We start from the raw sequence: 16,701 nt of genomic DNA on the forward strand, positions 1-16,701 counted from the left end.
TGAAGCTGTTCTGGTTGCTCACTGTGGTTTTATCTCAGTAATACTATGAAGCTTAGAATTGCAGGAGATAAGTGGTCTACAGTTTCACACAAATACTTGATAGTGTTGCCAATTGCAACATTTACTTTAAACCACATGGTGAGGGGTGTGTAGCACAATGACGTTCACCCACTAACAAATGTGAATCATATTTTTGATGGGTGAGAAAATGAACAAAAATTGCTTTTCCGAGGGTTCTCCAGAGCAAAAACATGCATCCTTCACATGGTCCACTTCAAAACTTCAGAATTGCCTCCAGAAATTTCTGTGACCATGTAAAAGTTTTTTATTGGTTGATTCCAAGCCACCCCTTCATTATTAATCCTTTTATTGCCAATTAATATTAATATTATTATTGATATAATGTCTTATACATGAAAATGGGTTTGTGCTCTCAGGCAACAGTATGCAGTAATGTGTTGCAAATCTTTTCTGGATGATCAAAATTCTGCAGTTTCACCAGAAGTAAGGTGACTGAAGAATCAGGAGACCAAGAGCCAAGTTATAATAAAAAGAGGTGGTTTATTGCATGCATGAAGACAACCTGGGCACTCTATAGTCTAAACATAAGCTGGACACAGTCGACTTTTATACTGATGTGTACGTGCAAATGACACACTCAGGACCATATAGATAATACTCAAGGCTAATAAGAGGAAAACATAAAACAAGGACAAAAACATTGTGACCCAAAAAAACATATATGTACATTATAAGTGAACAAAGGCAGCTATGTATACATCATGGGGTCATGAGTAAGAAGAAATCACAGTGAATTGATCTTAAATGATTATCATTGCTTATATGTATCATGATCATCACATAATCAGGGAAAAATAGGAAATGATTCCGCAGGAGGAATATGGAATTATCATTGTAATCAGCAGATGAACAGATGAGATTTTGGGACTGATCCAAACAGGGGCAAGGTCAAAAGTCTGAAACAAATTTTCTTCAGTAGCTTCCTCCCTGTTTGAAGTACAGTCATGGGAAAAAGAAAGTACACCCTCCTTCAATACTACAGCCTGAATAACAATTGTGTGGTCCTCACCAACTTCTATAAACAAACAAATAACCTCAGGTGATGATGACAACAACAAAATACAACAGATTTCAATTTATAGTCACTTTTTCCAAAAAGTAAACCAACATTCAGGAAGCAGGTGGGAAAAATAAGTACACCCTTCCTACTTCCACAGTCATTAAGAGACTAATTAGCAGTCAGGTGTTACTAATGAAGCACACAAGATTAGTTATTCAAGAAGTGTGACTAGATTTGTGGGGTTGGCATCCAGTCCTGCTTGTTAAACTATAAAATGATTGTTTCTCTGTATAAAACATTTATGAAGAAAAAAAAAAATATATATATATGAACTAGTTTTTGGTCATTCTCATTTACAAGAATTTAGTCCTGTTCCAAATGATATTTGGTCATGTGTGTTTTCCACACTTAGTCAGTTGGGGGCACTAAAGAGGCCAAACCAAAGATGGCAATGCACAAGATGAGAGGAAAGTGCCCCTCCTGGCTGCTGATCTGGGCCTGGATCAAGTCCTCCTCTTTGGACAGTGTCACACTGGAAGATCCAAAGAGCTCTTGTACCTTGCTGTAAGTGTCCTTTTCAGCCAACGGGGCCAGTGTGCTATCCTTCATGGAGCACTCTTTGTTTCCCATAAAATTTTGCACCTGTAAGGCAGTACAGACAAAACAACCAGTAAATTAATTTCTTCATCTTCACTAACCACTTTATCCTGGTCATTGTTGCGGTGGATCTGAAGCCTATCCTGGGAACACGGGGTGTGAGATTGGAACACACCACTGATGGGACAACAGTCCATTGCAGGGCACCATGCACACGCATTCACATCGCACACACTGACAGCAACAAGAGGAACTATGTAAGACTGCTGTTTATAGACTACAGCTCAGTGAACAAAGCCAGACAACGATTGTACCATCTGACCCTGAGATTGCTGAGGAAATTCAGGGTCTCCCCAGTGATCCTGAAAACGTTCTATACTGGGGCTTTAGAAAGTTTACTGTCTCAGTGCATCTCAGCATGGTATGGAAACTGCTCAACTCAGGACCACAAAGCCCTGCAGAGAGTGGCAAGCACTTCCGTTTGTCTGATGGCTAAAACTGAGAAGCTCAGGAGGAGCTTGTTCCCCCACGACATCAGACTCCTCAATAGGGATATGTCCACCACACAGATTCCTTAAGACTCTATAAAGACTCTCCAGTCACTCTACACTCCATTGAAACTCTGCACACTGCAATTTGCACTTTGTATTGTTACTACACGTAACATACTTACATATTTTGTACATGCATTTTTTGCACATTCCTGTATATATATTATTTTTTAAAAATTCATTTCAGGTTTTTAATTTAGTTACTTAAATGCACAGTCAGAAGAGGAGTAGGCCAGGTTTCATTTCACTGCAACTTATATACTGCATGTAACGGTGTATGTGACAAATAAAATCTGGCATCTTGATTCTGAATCACTGAATCTAGGGTCAATTTAGCATTAACAATCCACCCACTGACACTGTTTGGGAGGTGGGAGGAAACCGGAGAACCCAGAGGAAATGTGAACAGAGGCAGAACGCAGACAGTAACCTGAGCTTAAGGGTCAAACCAGGAACCTACCGTGTAATCACTAAATACTCAACAGAAATGCACTGCTAAGTAAGCTAATCAAACCATGTATCAGATATTCAGTTAATTCAATTAAATTTTACAGAAGTGTTTAGACTGAATATGACTACAAAGGAGAGCTGATACTCACCAGCAGGTACAGTGCCTGTATGTTGGGGCAACGGCAGCAGGACTCAAGCGCACTTAACGCCGACTCAGTCATCCCTACACGGGGGAGAGAGAGAGGCTTTTATATTGATCAGCACTACCTGGTCAAGGACAAAGTCATGAAAATGTGTGTGTGTGTGTGTGTGTGTGTGTATGTATATATATATATATATATATATATATATATATATATATATATATATATATATATATATATGAATTCAGAGTCGCAATCATGTCACATCCAGTCCTGTCTAGCATTTTGCAGCACTATCATAACAACTGTATTTATTTCCTTGCTCACCCTCTAAGGCACTGGTGATGACATTGGTGGCAGTAAGGGCGGAGGGCTCCGACTGTTGTTCTGGGGTGACTCCTTCCAGTGGGGGATGATCTGCATCTTCTTTCTCCTTGAGCAGCTCCAGTGTAGTCTGTACTGCTTTCTTCAGAGAGGGCTCTTTGTCCAACGTGGACAGATCAGACTTCTTACCATGGAGCAAATCCTCCAACTGACAGAGTGAGAGAGAAACAAAGAATTTAGTAGAAGTACACACCCATTTTATGTGCAGTTTATGTTGTACATAGGAAGTTTTGTTCCGTAACAAGAAATCATAGCCCAGAGCAGTTGCATACTGCTGGTTTATTCTCAAAATAAAAAAAAGAAAAGAAAATCAGGAGAGCCAACATGATGTTTAGTTATATGGCATGTTTATAATGTGTTGAGATTTAATCATGGGTTGTGTTATGTGGTTTAGTGTTTTGTGTAACCAATTTATTTAATGCTGTCTGAGAATTTCTGTCTATTTTAGGAAGGAAGGAAAGAATCAAATGACTGAAGAGAGGAAAGAAAGAAGGAATCAAATCTATGAATGAATTAATGCATCAGGGTTTTGTTGCTCAGACAATTATTCAAGTTGTTTTAGGGTCATTTAAAGACCACCATTAAAAAGAAATCAGCAGTGAGGGGTGTTTGAAGGTTATTGCTGGATTATTATTAATGTAAAACTTGAGCAGCTACACGTGTATTAAATAGCTAAAAATAGCTTAAGTGTAAGTTGTCTGTGATGATATCTCTGTGCTGAAACATTTGACTTTTGTAATAAAATACATTCTTAAAAAATACACTTTTTAAAGTAAACTTGTACTTTTATTTTACGCTGTTCATGAAAGTCCCACTGGTTACATAATGGAAGCAAACACTGGTTCCTTAAAATGATCACTGGTTCCCTAAAAAGTAAAGAGGATTGTGCATTGCGTGGGAGAAACATTTAGTGCACTAAAGACGTGCAATTATTAAACAAATGCTGTACTTTCCCCTTCATTCATTCATTCATTCATTCATTCATTCATTCATTCACTCACAAAGGTCATTCGATGTTAACTATGTTAAATGTCTTATTCTCACTCACTGCAAGGTCCAGGGTACTGATGGCTGTCTTGTCCTTCAGGAGGAGAGTGATTTGCTGGAAGAGACATGAGCGTGTGCTTGTAGGGAGTCCTGAAAGCATCTTGAACTGAACCTGCAGTTTATCCAACTCTGAGAGAGAGAGAGAGAGAGAGATGATGGACTGTGTGAGGAATTTAAAATTGTTTGGCTGTTTACTGTTTCACCACTGTTAAATAGTACTGTACATATCACAAGATTGCATTATTCTGGTACAAAATAATGCTACAAATAGTGGTTATCTTGGAGGTTATTAACTGTGATTAACAATAGCCAGGCTACGAGTGATTTGTGCAATATGACCACACTCTTTGCCTGCTCGGATATAGCGTACAGGCGCTTTTTTTGACCTGATCAAAAAGCAACATGCTCTAATTTGCACTCATTACTAACTCAATAGAAATACTTTTTGCTAATGGAATGAAAATATGATTTCTGATCACTGTGATTATGATATAAATATCATGCAACTAAGAATGCATTAATCGAAAATATTTAGAATAAACTAACTGCAGCTGGGCAGAGGACAAAATTATGATGGAATAATCAACAGGTTCCTTGTTTTCAGGCAAGACATCCGTTTGTCTCGTCACCAAGCACTTAAATGAGCACTAATCTAATAATTTAAAAACAAATCTCTTGCCTTGTGTTTTTCTTGCTGTAATAATCCCTGTCTAACTGGATTTCAGTGTCATAGTATTCTTAGATACTCGTCTGAGGCGAGTCAACATCTAACCAAAATGCTGTGCTCTGTGCCCAATATAACCTCTTGCCATCGGACCAGTTGGCAGAGATAAACTCGATGTGAGCCTGAGACTTCGTCCAACAGCGAGCACAGTACTGCGAATAAATCATATCTTACATAAAGGGATGCGTTGCTGAACTTTAATGCAAAGCTCCTGGGGAATGTCCACAGTGAGACATCTGTGATGTAACTAGGGCGTCTGCTGAATTTTATCAATGTAAATGGAATATAAATGTAAATGTGTGCTTCAGGTCAATCCTCCACTTCAGCTCTTACCTTCCTGTAACTTTTGGAATGGTGATGCAGATGGAGCGCTGCAGAGCAGGGTTGTGTTTGTTGTGTGCACGCCGTCCACCTCAATGGATCCGTAGGTGTCTGGCATCAGACACAGCTCTGAGGACACAAGACTGCAGTGGTCAGGCAAATCATTGGTGACTAACTTCCATTTCCTGGCTAAACAGCACTTGCACAGAGCGCTGTTGGTTAAAGGAAATGATTATCTAAGGTCAGGAGATGAATATAAAGCATTCTTAAACTAAAGTAAAAAGTTATTTTACTTTACTCCACCAACGAGAGCAAGCAGACTGGGATCCAATCATTTCCAAGATAAAACTGTAATAGACAGCTCTGTAGTCTCGGTGGTCATGATAAAATCTATTGGATAATAATTAAAGTAGCGCACTATTGTGCACTAGTGATGCACTGCATATATTCTCAAATTATAAGTGAGAGCAAAAAGATATTACCAAATTGCCCCGTTTTCTTCACGTTGAGCTCCATTAAACTGTAAGCCAGGGCCGTCTTAGCCGGGATTTCTACAAGCACATTACTGTCAGAATGAAGGCTGCCATTCTTTACTGAAACCTGTAGAGCAGTGAGAGAAGATAAGAGAGATAAGAGCTTTTAAATGAGTCATGCCATATAGATATTCCTGAGGTTATTGACGAGATTACATTCAATTCTATTTCATATTATAGTTATACAAACTGAAATGATTTAAACACTATTTGTTTCTCTCTGTGACGACTGGATTAGTGTCTTAGTGCCTCTCCATGTTCCCTATTGTATCTCCTGACAAAATGCCCATGACTTTTAATACTGATCTAACACACTATTTGTTTTAAGATTTTCGAATAAATGTGTTTACATTAGCGGCCCAACTGACTTTTTTCATTTAGCCAATTAATCTAACATTTATTCCTCTTTTTCAATACTATAACAAATTACAAATAAGAAATCACAAACAAATCAAATTTAAATAATGGGACAATAAAGTTAACAATTTGTTAATAAAAATTAACAATAAAATATTAAAAGAGTAAGCAAGTATTGATGTAAGTCAGTAATATACAGTCATGGGAAAAAGAAAGTACACCCTCCATCAATTCTATGTTTTTATTTATTTTATTTTATTTATCAAGGTGTTGGAATTGCCAAGTCAAAGACCAGACCTCAACCCCATTGAGATGCTGTGGCGGGATCTTAAGAGAGCTGTGCATAAACGAATGCCCTCAAACATCAGTGAACTGAAGCAACGGTATAAAGAAAAGCGGGCCAAAATCTCTCCAAAATGATGTTACTCATAAACTTCTACAGAAAACGTTTACTTCAGGCGATTGCTGCTTAAGGTGGTTCTACATGTTATCGAGTTATAGGGTGTACTTATGATTTTCCACCTGGTTTCTGAATGTTGGTTTACCTTTTGGGGAAAAAAATGTCAACATACTGAAATCGGTTGGGTTTTTTTGTTGCTACCTGAGGTTATTTGTTTGTATACAGAAGCTGCTGAGAACCACAAAATTGTTATTTAAGCTCCAATAAATAAAAACATAGAACTGAAAGAGGGCATTTCTTTTTTCCGTGAGTGTTAGTCGCTTTTTTTTTTTTTTTAAACTCTAAGTGCCTTTTTGATGGTTGCTAAAAGAAAACTTAATGATATGTAAACAACATTATTTGGAGGTACATTCACTGGTCACTTTAATAGGAACACCTGTACGCCTGATCATTTACACAGTTATCCAATCCTATTTTTAACACACAACAGTCTCTAAAGTTTAGTCAGAATGGTATGAAAAATAAAACATGTCCTGTGAGAGGAGGGTGTGCAGGATGAAACATCCTGTTGATGAGAGATCAGAGGAGAGAGATTGACAGGAAGTCTATAGTAACTCAAATAAGCATTCTTTATAAATGCCTCATCTTAGAACGCACAGCACATGACACCATGAGGCGGATGGGCTACCACAGCAGGAAAGACCACATCAGGTCTTTTTTTTCCTACCACATTCCACTTCTGTCAGCCAAGAACAGAAAGCTGACGCTGCAGTGGGCACATGCTCACCAAAACTGGACAGTTGAAGACTGGAAAAAACATATTATGGCCTGATGAGTCACATACATGAAAGGGTCAGAATCTGGCACCAACGGCATGAATCCATGGACCCAACCTGCCTTGTGTCAACAGTCCAGGGTGGTGGAGGTGGTGTAATGGTGTGGGGAATGTTTTCTTGAATGCCACAGCCTATTGAGTACTGTTGCTGACCATGTGCATCCCTTCACAGCCATAATTTACTCATCTTCTAATGGCTAGTTCCAGCATGATAATGCACCATGTCACAAAGCAAAAGTCATCTCAAACTGGTTTCATGACAGTGAGTTCTTCAGTGGCCTTCCCAGTCACCGGATCTGAATCCAATAGAACACCTTTGGGATGTGGTAGAACGGGAAAGTCGCAGCATGAAAGTGCACCTGTAAAATCTGCAGGAATTGCGTGATGCAATCATGTCAACATGGAATAGAATCTCAAAGGAATGTTTCCAAGATCTTGTAGAATCCATACCACAAAGGATTGAGGCTGTACTGAGAGCTGAGGGAGGCCTATACTCAGTATTAGAATAGTGTTCCTAATAAAGTGCTCAGTGAAAGTACTTACATGTAGAGCTGACTTTGTGACTTATATTACATATAAACCATGGTAAAATTTGACCTGACAAAGGTCTCTGTGGTTGTATGCTGACATATTTGAGGCAATGAATGAGGGAGCAAAATGTAAAACTCAATACAGTATGTTGCTGCATTTCTGTTTTTCCACTAACTAAATCAGTAATAACTTGCTCATGTTATATGCTCTCTTGTAGATTTCTCTGCAGAAAACACCATGGATGTCTATGTCAGCATTTCCTCAATGTTATATTAGCTGTTAATCCTGTCATTAAATTTGCCAAGCAACAGGTCTGTGTTTAAGTTGTTGTTTTAAGATGGTTGCTTTAGCATGAATAGTGGAGGATACCTGCTTAATCAGGGATGTTACTAGGCATAATTCTAAACTCTTTCTAATGGATAAATAAGAGATTGCCTAGGAGAAGTAGGTTATTATAGTTGTAATCCTTTACATTTCTGGGTCAGCTTGCATGATTGAGGCTAAATATCTCGAAACTCTGGTGTTTGCATCCCCTGGCCCCCATATAGGTTGTAAACCACAGTTCAAAGGAAATTCATTTGCTGATGAAGACAAACTGACAGTTGGGGCGAAAAGGGGCACCAGTCACTCATGGTTTGACTTTTTGACGTTAAAAAGTTTTAGTCTTGAGTAACTTTGGCAAGCTTTAGTTTCTATGAGCCTATTTAGCATCTCAGGAACTTCCTCTCAAAGTTTCAATTAATCTGGAAAACCTTTCAAATCCTTCAAATCCTTTCAAATCCCCTTCAAAATGTTTAAATGTGCACATACAACAAGATCACACTTTCCCTCCTCAGTGTTGTAATGAGACTCCCCCTTCACTCCAAAAAAAACCCTTGTCTCTATTCCTTACAAAAACGTCAAAACACCTTCCCCTTCAGGCAGTATCTAAGACCACTTTCACTTCCTGTCCGTGTTGTTACTGATTGAAATTGTCTTTTTGTAACAACCTACACAAACTCCAGCACAAACTAACATTTGTCTCTAGTTTTCTCTAGTGTAGATGTGCTAGATGTTATGTATCACTGCACCTTCAACTGTTTGTGTGTTTTACAAATCACTCTGGATAAGTGTGTCTGCTAAATGACTAAATGGAAATGTAAAATCCCCAACAAGTACTTAAGATCCACCTTGTTCAGCAAAAATAATTACCACTCCAATTTAAGGAGTTTCTTAAGCTGATTGGTTGATTATATTACATGAACCAAGAATATTTCAAAGACATTCTAACAGCTAAGAGGTTACTATGGAAGCTAGGACAAAGGCTACCATGCTACCTCAGTTCTGAGGTCATCTCCTGCTTAACTAACATGTTAATGTATCATTTCAAAAAGTATAACATTGTACAACCCAGTAGGTCTGACCTGAATCTTCTTGGGAACAGTGAACCCAAGAAAGGCTGAGCAGCTGCCTCTCTCCTGTAGTTCCTCAGTAACAGTGCAGGTCTGTGTGGTTATGATTCGCTCCTTTACCAGCGCAAACACCTCGCTTCGTCGCTGCAGTGTCTGCTTTAACAGGGAGTGCTGAAAATCCAGACATCTACCCAGGAGACATAATATAACATGATCAACAACTTGCATACTTGGTTTTAAATTAGAGAAAGCTAATATAAAGTTTAGTAAATTCCTTTTAAGAAAATAACATCACAAAAATTTTAAATTCAGCTTCGTACAGGATAATCCCACACTGGTACAGGATCATATACTTCAGGCAATCTTCTCCCTATTTTACTGTCATAATGAAAGGTTACTGACTGATTAAAAACAACAACAACCAAAAGATACATTATTTTACTGCTTTTTGCAATTGGTCCATAAACTAAATACTACTATGGTAATGCAAGCAGGCCTATACCCAACAATTTGCATATTGTAACCACTAAAACTATTTCCAATATGCAGCCTATCTACCAATCTAACTTTCTATTTGCTCCCTTAGTGAGGTCTGTACATGATACATAACATGTGGGCATAAAGGCCAAAACAGTTGAGAGAAAGCAGCAATTATAGCACCTTTATGCTACTAATGAAATGTTCAGCACATCTGAAGAATGAGTTATCAGGGCCTGAATTTCATTTTTTAAACTGGGGGAGAATTCCCCCCTTACATGGGTCACATAGGGGGATTTAAAGATTATGGGGGAGAGAATAAATTTTGACACATCGGGCTAAATTAATAATCTTAATTTATTTATGTCTACAGATCTCCTCCAAACTGACATTAAGAACTGTATTAAAACTATATATTAATGCCTTTCAGAATCAGTGAATTTCATATATTCCAGTTTCAGTTCAATTTCTTTGCTTTTTTTTTTTTTTTTTTTTTTTTAAAAAGTCAGTGTCAGATTTTATTTTAAGAAAAAAAAAGCTCTCTAAGATTAAAAACCATTTTAGTGAATTATGTTTATTTCGACATACATTAAATAACAGTTAAGGAAAAATATATTGCATACCAAGCTGTTGGGTCTCCTTGCGGTTGAAACACGAGTCGTTACGGGAGAGATGATGAATATCAGTAAGCAGGAGACTATTTTTACATAGTCTTATGTTCATTCATGTTAACTTTCGATACAAGGCGCATTTTAAGACAGGGAGATGAGGATTTCCTCGCGCTTCATTGCTGCTGTGTTGAGTCGGCAGGCGCGCTTTATCCGCTCACACACTATAAAGAGCAAAACAGCACTTAATGTTTGAATTTCCGGATTAAAATAATATAATTTGGAAGCTGATACTATCTTCACAAGCAGCTTATTATGACTCAGAATAGTAGCGTGCGTCACACAGCCTTGTGTGAATAAGATGAGATGACCGGTGCGGCGCTGTTTGTGCAATTCAGTTCTAAAATAAAGACAGACTGTTTGAACCGGTGATTTCTTTTTTCGCGTCTGTTATTTCATAATTTGATCTGAGATGAAGTAAACACATTTGTACGGGGATTTCTTGCATTATAAAAGTTAAACTTGCGGGAATGGTTTAAATTACACACAATCCCGCGCCGAAATTCAAGCCGAGTTATTGTTATTGCCATACTTGTCTTGCAGTAGCCCTAACTGCCCTCTCAGGTCATAACAGAGTCAGCACCCTTCGCTATGTAAACTATACAAAAAATAAATAAATAAATAAATAAATAAACAAGTGAGATTTTACATCCACTAAAAGCTGCTTAACCTGTATGGAAAGAGATTTTGGAAAGCCACAATAATCATGCAATATGTCAAGTAACACACCCGGTCTTCCTCACCAAGTACTTAAACTCTTACTAGTTATAGAAAAAAAACCCCAACATTAACTTTTGTGTTGTGGTGCTTTACTAAACCTCTCTAACAAGATTTTAGCTTGATAGTATATTGACCTTTTTGTACTAGCATGAGGAAGGAGCTCTTGATAAGGGCATCTGCCAAATGCTGCAAAAGTAAATGTACCGTAAATATAATGTGACATTCTCAAGTCACCACATGTCAAAAATTGAGGGAGTATTGAGGAAGACTGGATCCCAGTGCTGATATTGCTCTAATGTTTATCTTCCTCTGCCGTTAGCCTAGTTTAGCAGTGTTTATGATAAACAGAAAATGCAGAGGCTGATAAAGCTGCTAGTGGAAACAGGGCAGGCTGTGGCACAATGTGATATCTGGGTGTTGAGGGGATGGTTAGAGTTTAGAGTTGGGCTGCTAGAGCAGCAGTATGGTCAAGCACCTAATGCTGCATTCAGATACAAAACTGTCACTGCTTAACCAATATTTCTGGAAAATCTATTGAGGTCAACTCAACTGTGTCATACCTGATCTAGGAAAGTAGATGGCAGTACTCAGTAATTCCCAGTACATAATACACATAAACCCTTTTCCTTCATTTTGCTTGATAAGAAAGAATTCTCTGTAGATAGATTTGTCTACATTCACTAATTAAATAATTTTTTTCTGAAAAAAAAAATTGAACTGAGGACTGTGCTACACCTTATAAACACACACATAACAACCAGTCTAAACTGTGTCACCCACAGCTCTGTGCAATATTAGAATCTTATGCTATGGTGAAACTAATCCAAAAAGTCAGCATGCTATCAGAGATTCCCGGCTTACATACTTTCCATACAGACTGCAACAAAAAGTCTGCCGGCAAGCAGTTTCACTTCCACAAGGACCCCTCCTCGTTCCCTTACCTATTTTTAGAGTCGTGTAGTAGTTTTTGAACATCCAATTCTTCCTTCTTAAGATTCCCAAATGAAGATGCCAGTTTTGATGAACCCTTTCCTTCGAAGTTCAGGTTTCCAGGACCGACACCTGCTTCAGCTCCTCCAGTCTTGTTGTTTTCCATTGTACCATTATACTTTAAAAAGTCTGTCTCGATCAGAACTGTGAAGAACACAGCAAGGCATCATCTCATAAATGCACAGTGTACAGTTCAACTCTCTATAAGACATTTCCATCATTCAGCCTGCTCCACAGGTGATCAAGTGTTTTAGTCCTCTTATTACTACAGTGATTTGCTAACAAATTTTCATTTATGAATAAATGGTACATCATACTTTTCACTGTTTTTGTTTACATTTAATGTTATGGAATGATCACAATATGGCATGTTACCCTTCCAGCATGAATGTGCTTCCATGTATTGACCCACGCTTTGAACCGTGACTACAATACTTGGATGTGCCCTAATAAACACACTGATCTCATGTGACTGCGTCCTGTGTCTTGAACACCTCAAACCAACACATTACAGAAAATTTCACTGCCTAAGGATGGAGCTGAGAAACATGCTCAACGTGAGTCCAGTATGCCGTGTCCCACCGCCCTCCACATCCCACTGTCATCCACTCCACTCTCCAACACCCATCCAACATCGTCGCTCCACCTCCTGGCTCCGCAGATGATGTCGTCACTTCGCCTCCAGGATACACACACGGGAATGACATCGTCACCCTGTCTTCTTGCTTCGCAAATGATGTTGTCTTCATCTCACCACTTCCTGAATCCTGCTAGGGAGTCTTCATTGCTCCGCCTGCTGAATCTGGACCATCTGTCCTGTCCTTTCTCCGGCCGAGGATTCCACTGTGCCTCCCTGCTCCATCGAGGATGTCGCTCCGTCTCCCTGCTCCACAAAGATGGTCGTTCCATCGTTGGGGGCAGTCGTGGCCACGGCAAAAAAGGCTGCCCACTGCTGTGTGCGTGTGTACTTGGATGGGTTAAATGCAGAGCACAAATTCCGAGTATGGGTCACCATACTTGGCCACAAGTCACTTCACTTCAGTGCCCTGATCCACAGATGTCATCGCTCTGCCTCCCTGCTCCACCAAGGTCATCAATGCAGTTCCCTGCTCCACAGACCAAGTTGCTCCACCACCCTGCTCTGCCGAGGACTCTCTCCACAGAGAGCATTGCTCTGCATCCCTAGTCTGCAGAGGACGCTGTTCTGACTCCCTGCTCCACTGAGGACGTTAATCCATCTGTGCAACGCCTGCCTTGAAGACCTTTGCAGCTAATAGACATTCTGCCCATTGGTCCTGTAATTGGTCATGTAATTCCCATATCATGTCTTGTAATTTACACTGAGTTACGGCAGAGACTCGGTTCAGCTACGTCAGGACAAACTCGATGACTGCGGTATTAGCATGAACATCGAAGCGTTATAACTTTATCTGTGTGATCGTACAGATGACCAGGTGAAAGAGCTGGACAGAGTAAAGAACTAAAACACTGCTGCATCTGTCTCTTTAAGTAGAGATATAGCAAGGGATCCCACTGGCACCACTATCATAAGGTAGTCGAGGGGCATTGTGGGTAACGTAGGAAACCATTAACTAAAGTTGAAAACAAACGAACTCAATCCAACTCAGAATTTCCTAACAAAAGAAATCTTTGGACGCCACTAACAATGATGTGTTAATTATAAAGACTAATATGCAAGTGGTTCAAGGTGGAACTTTTCCTTTAACAGATGGTAATGATTGTAGTGTAATGAATGTCCAAACACTGTAAAAGCGCTGTACCTGGATTGATGGGATTATCCCCGAGCAGCACATCGTTCAGGGTGAAGTCTGTGGGCATGTATTTGGGTTTCTGCCAGAACCAGAAGGGATTCCGCTTGATAACCAGCGAGAAGACAGTCAGATTATCCGATTCATTCCGCCGGGAGACGGGGATTAAACAGCCGTCGGGGTCGATCTCATCCACGAATTTCCTGGTCGCTTTCGCAAACATCTTCAGCCACTACAACAGAGAACAGAAGTAGCTATAAAAACTGCCACCTCAATACCCATCACTTTCTACATAACTCCATTCCTACTGAACATGAGCTGTGACATTGTTTTTCCACACTGGCGTTTTCCCATCACACCATGTCCACTCCGAGCAAGCTAACTTTACTGTTTACAGGCTATGAAACAATAAAAACAGAAATAAAAACAGACCTTCAGGCACAGCAGCTGGGCAGGGTGAAGGGTAAGTGTTTGCTAGTGTCTCCAAATGTTTATTATTGTTATTATTGTTATTATTTTTGCGTAATGGCACTTCGTATTCAGATTTATCTATTTATTCAAGTACAATGGTAGAGGAATTTCTAGCTAGTCTTTATCTTAGCGGGCTAATGACAACAAAGCCACGCGACACAAACACGCTTATCGAGGCGCAGCTCGCGCTTCGTGGGTTGCTCGACAAATAAAAGAAGTTATTTATATATTTATTTGTAAGTAAGTTATATAAGGTTTCTTACCGTCTTTGTACGGGGATAGAGTAAAAGCAGCGGTGAAGACAGTCATCCGAGATATCTGTGTGTGTGTGTGTGTGTGTGTTTGGTCGCTCCGGGGCACTCTTCAGCTTCAGCTCCAGCTCCACGCCTATACACTCTACTGACTGACTCATAACAGCCTAACTAACTTTCTTACAACCTTTACAAACAAAGAGTATTTTTTTTCCAAACACGCTTTACACTAAAACTAAGAATAACCGGGTAGGATGATGTCAGCTCTTTTCTTGTCTTTTCTTGTCTTTTCTTTTCTTTTCTTTTCTTTTCTTTTCTTTTCTTTTCTTGTCTTTTCTTGTTTTAAGGGGAAAGTACCTTGTGTATGCTCAGAAAGTCGCCATGGTCTAACTGGCCTAATTTGTATATTACTTGTACCATCATGATCATTTGCATATCAGTATCATAGCAATGGAGCAGAATTTTGTCAGAACACAAAATAATAGTCTACAACTTATTTTTTTACAGAGAGAACAGTCATGGCACCACACGTTATTTTCAAAATACTATCAGATCAACTATTTATGTAGGCTATTTACAAAATACTGTAAATATTATAATGAAAGCAGAAAAAAGTAGCACTTGGTAGTGATTATTTTTGACATAAAGTTGTTAAAGGGGTCAAAAAGTCAGCAAATCTAGTGATAAAGTGAGTAAGTTGGCATCACAGACCTGAGCTAGCTGGCACTGGGCATTCTCAGATTGAAGTGAAGTGAGCAGTGCAGACTTGGGCCTGAACAGTCGACCGCAAAAAGACCAAAACTCTCATATTCATAAGAGCCAGATCTTAGGGGCATACACCACTTTTGACATTGAGGGCACACAAAATAGAATTGTGTAAACTGATACTTCATAGATATAGTCGCTTTGTTTTGTTTAGTTGTACATCAGTCATATTTGGCTTTTGCTTATTGGTTTAGGTTTTAACAGATTGGAGCGTTATAAACGCATGCAGGTGCAGTCACGTGGGCTACTGATACTGATTTTTTTTATTCTCACAAAAAATGGGATAGTGGAGCACAAAAAAGAAAAAAAAAATTGGAAAGTGGACTTCTTACAGGTAAGGACCTACCTTTGTATTTTTGAGCGATTTCGTTTAGACTAGCTTTATAATTCTATCAATGGGCCTCACTGCTGTCTGGTAACAAGCCATAGCAGAGTGTGTTGTGTATACTATGGCTTTGATTCAGCTAAGGTGGCTGATATGTAATGACATTTTAGTCAAAATTAAATAAATTAATTTCCTTATGATATAAATAATAAAATGAATAAATGCAGCAAAACATACAGTCCACTCTGAAAGTATTGGAATGGCAAGGCCAATTCTTTTGTTTTTGCTATCCACTGAATACATTTGGGTTTGAGATTAAAAGGTGAACATGAGATGCCAGAATTTCAACTTTCATTTCCTGATATTTACATCTAGATATGTTAAACAACTTAGAACATGGCATCTTTTGTGGCAGATCACCCAATTTTAAGCAAGCAAAACTAATGGAACAGATAGTCTTGTAGTAAAGTAAATAACACTTAATATCTGGTTGCATATCCCTTTCTTGCAATAACTGCATCAAGCCAACAACCCACTGACATCACCAAACTGTTGTGTTCTTCTTTTGTGATGCTTTTCCAGGCTTGTACTGCAGCTTCTTTCAGTCGTTGTTTGTTTTGGGGGATTTCTCTCTTCAGTCTCCTCTTCAGGAGGTGAAGTGCTGCTCAATTGGGTTAAGGTCTTGTGATTGACTTGGCCAGTCTAAAACCTTCCACTTTTTCCACTGAAGTCCTTTGTTGTGTTATCAGTGTGTTTTGGGTCATTGTCTTGCTGCATGATGATGAAGTTCCTCCCAATTAGGTTGGATGCATTTCTCTGTAAATTGACAGACAGAATGTTTTGGTAGACTGCTGAATTCATTCTGCTGCTACCATCATGAGTTCCATCATCAGTAAAGATTAGTGAGCCATTTCAGAAGC

General features: G+C 39.1%; 1 protein-coding gene across 2 annotated transcripts; it reads right to left on the reverse strand.

Moving 5' to 3' along the window:
• Positions 1 to 541: 541 nt before the first annotated feature.
• On the reverse strand, positions 542 to 15,000 carry gsdmeb (gasdermin Eb). 2 transcript variants are annotated; one of them, XM_026939639.3, is made up of 10 exons: positions 14,704 to 15,000; positions 13,982 to 14,201; positions 12,152 to 12,344; positions 9,358 to 9,532; positions 5,781 to 5,898; positions 5,311 to 5,427; positions 4,255 to 4,382; positions 3,150 to 3,354; positions 2,829 to 2,902; positions 542 to 1,723 (listed from the first exon to the last, which is right to left on the reverse strand). In XM_026939639.3, exons 2-10 carry the CDS (start codon positions 14,190 to 14,192, stop codon positions 1,490 to 1,492), a joined length of 1,455 nt encoding a protein of 484 aa, XP_026795440.3. In that variant the 5' UTR covers positions 14,193 to 14,201; positions 14,704 to 15,000; the 3' UTR covers positions 542 to 1,489. The 2 variants fall into 2 exon arrangements, with proteins under 2 accessions (XP_026795440.3, XP_026795441.3); XM_026939640.3 differs by lacking the exon at positions 14,704 to 15,000 and adding an exon at positions 14,402 to 14,608.
• Positions 15,001 to 16,701: the final 1,701 nt, after the last annotated feature.

Source organism: Pangasianodon hypophthalmus, chromosome 1 (assembly GCF_027358585.1).
Source record: "Pangasianodon hypophthalmus isolate fPanHyp1 chromosome 1, fPanHyp1.pri, whole genome shotgun sequence".
Taxonomy (NCBI): Eukaryota; Metazoa; Chordata; class Actinopteri; order Siluriformes; family Pangasiidae; genus Pangasianodon; species Pangasianodon hypophthalmus.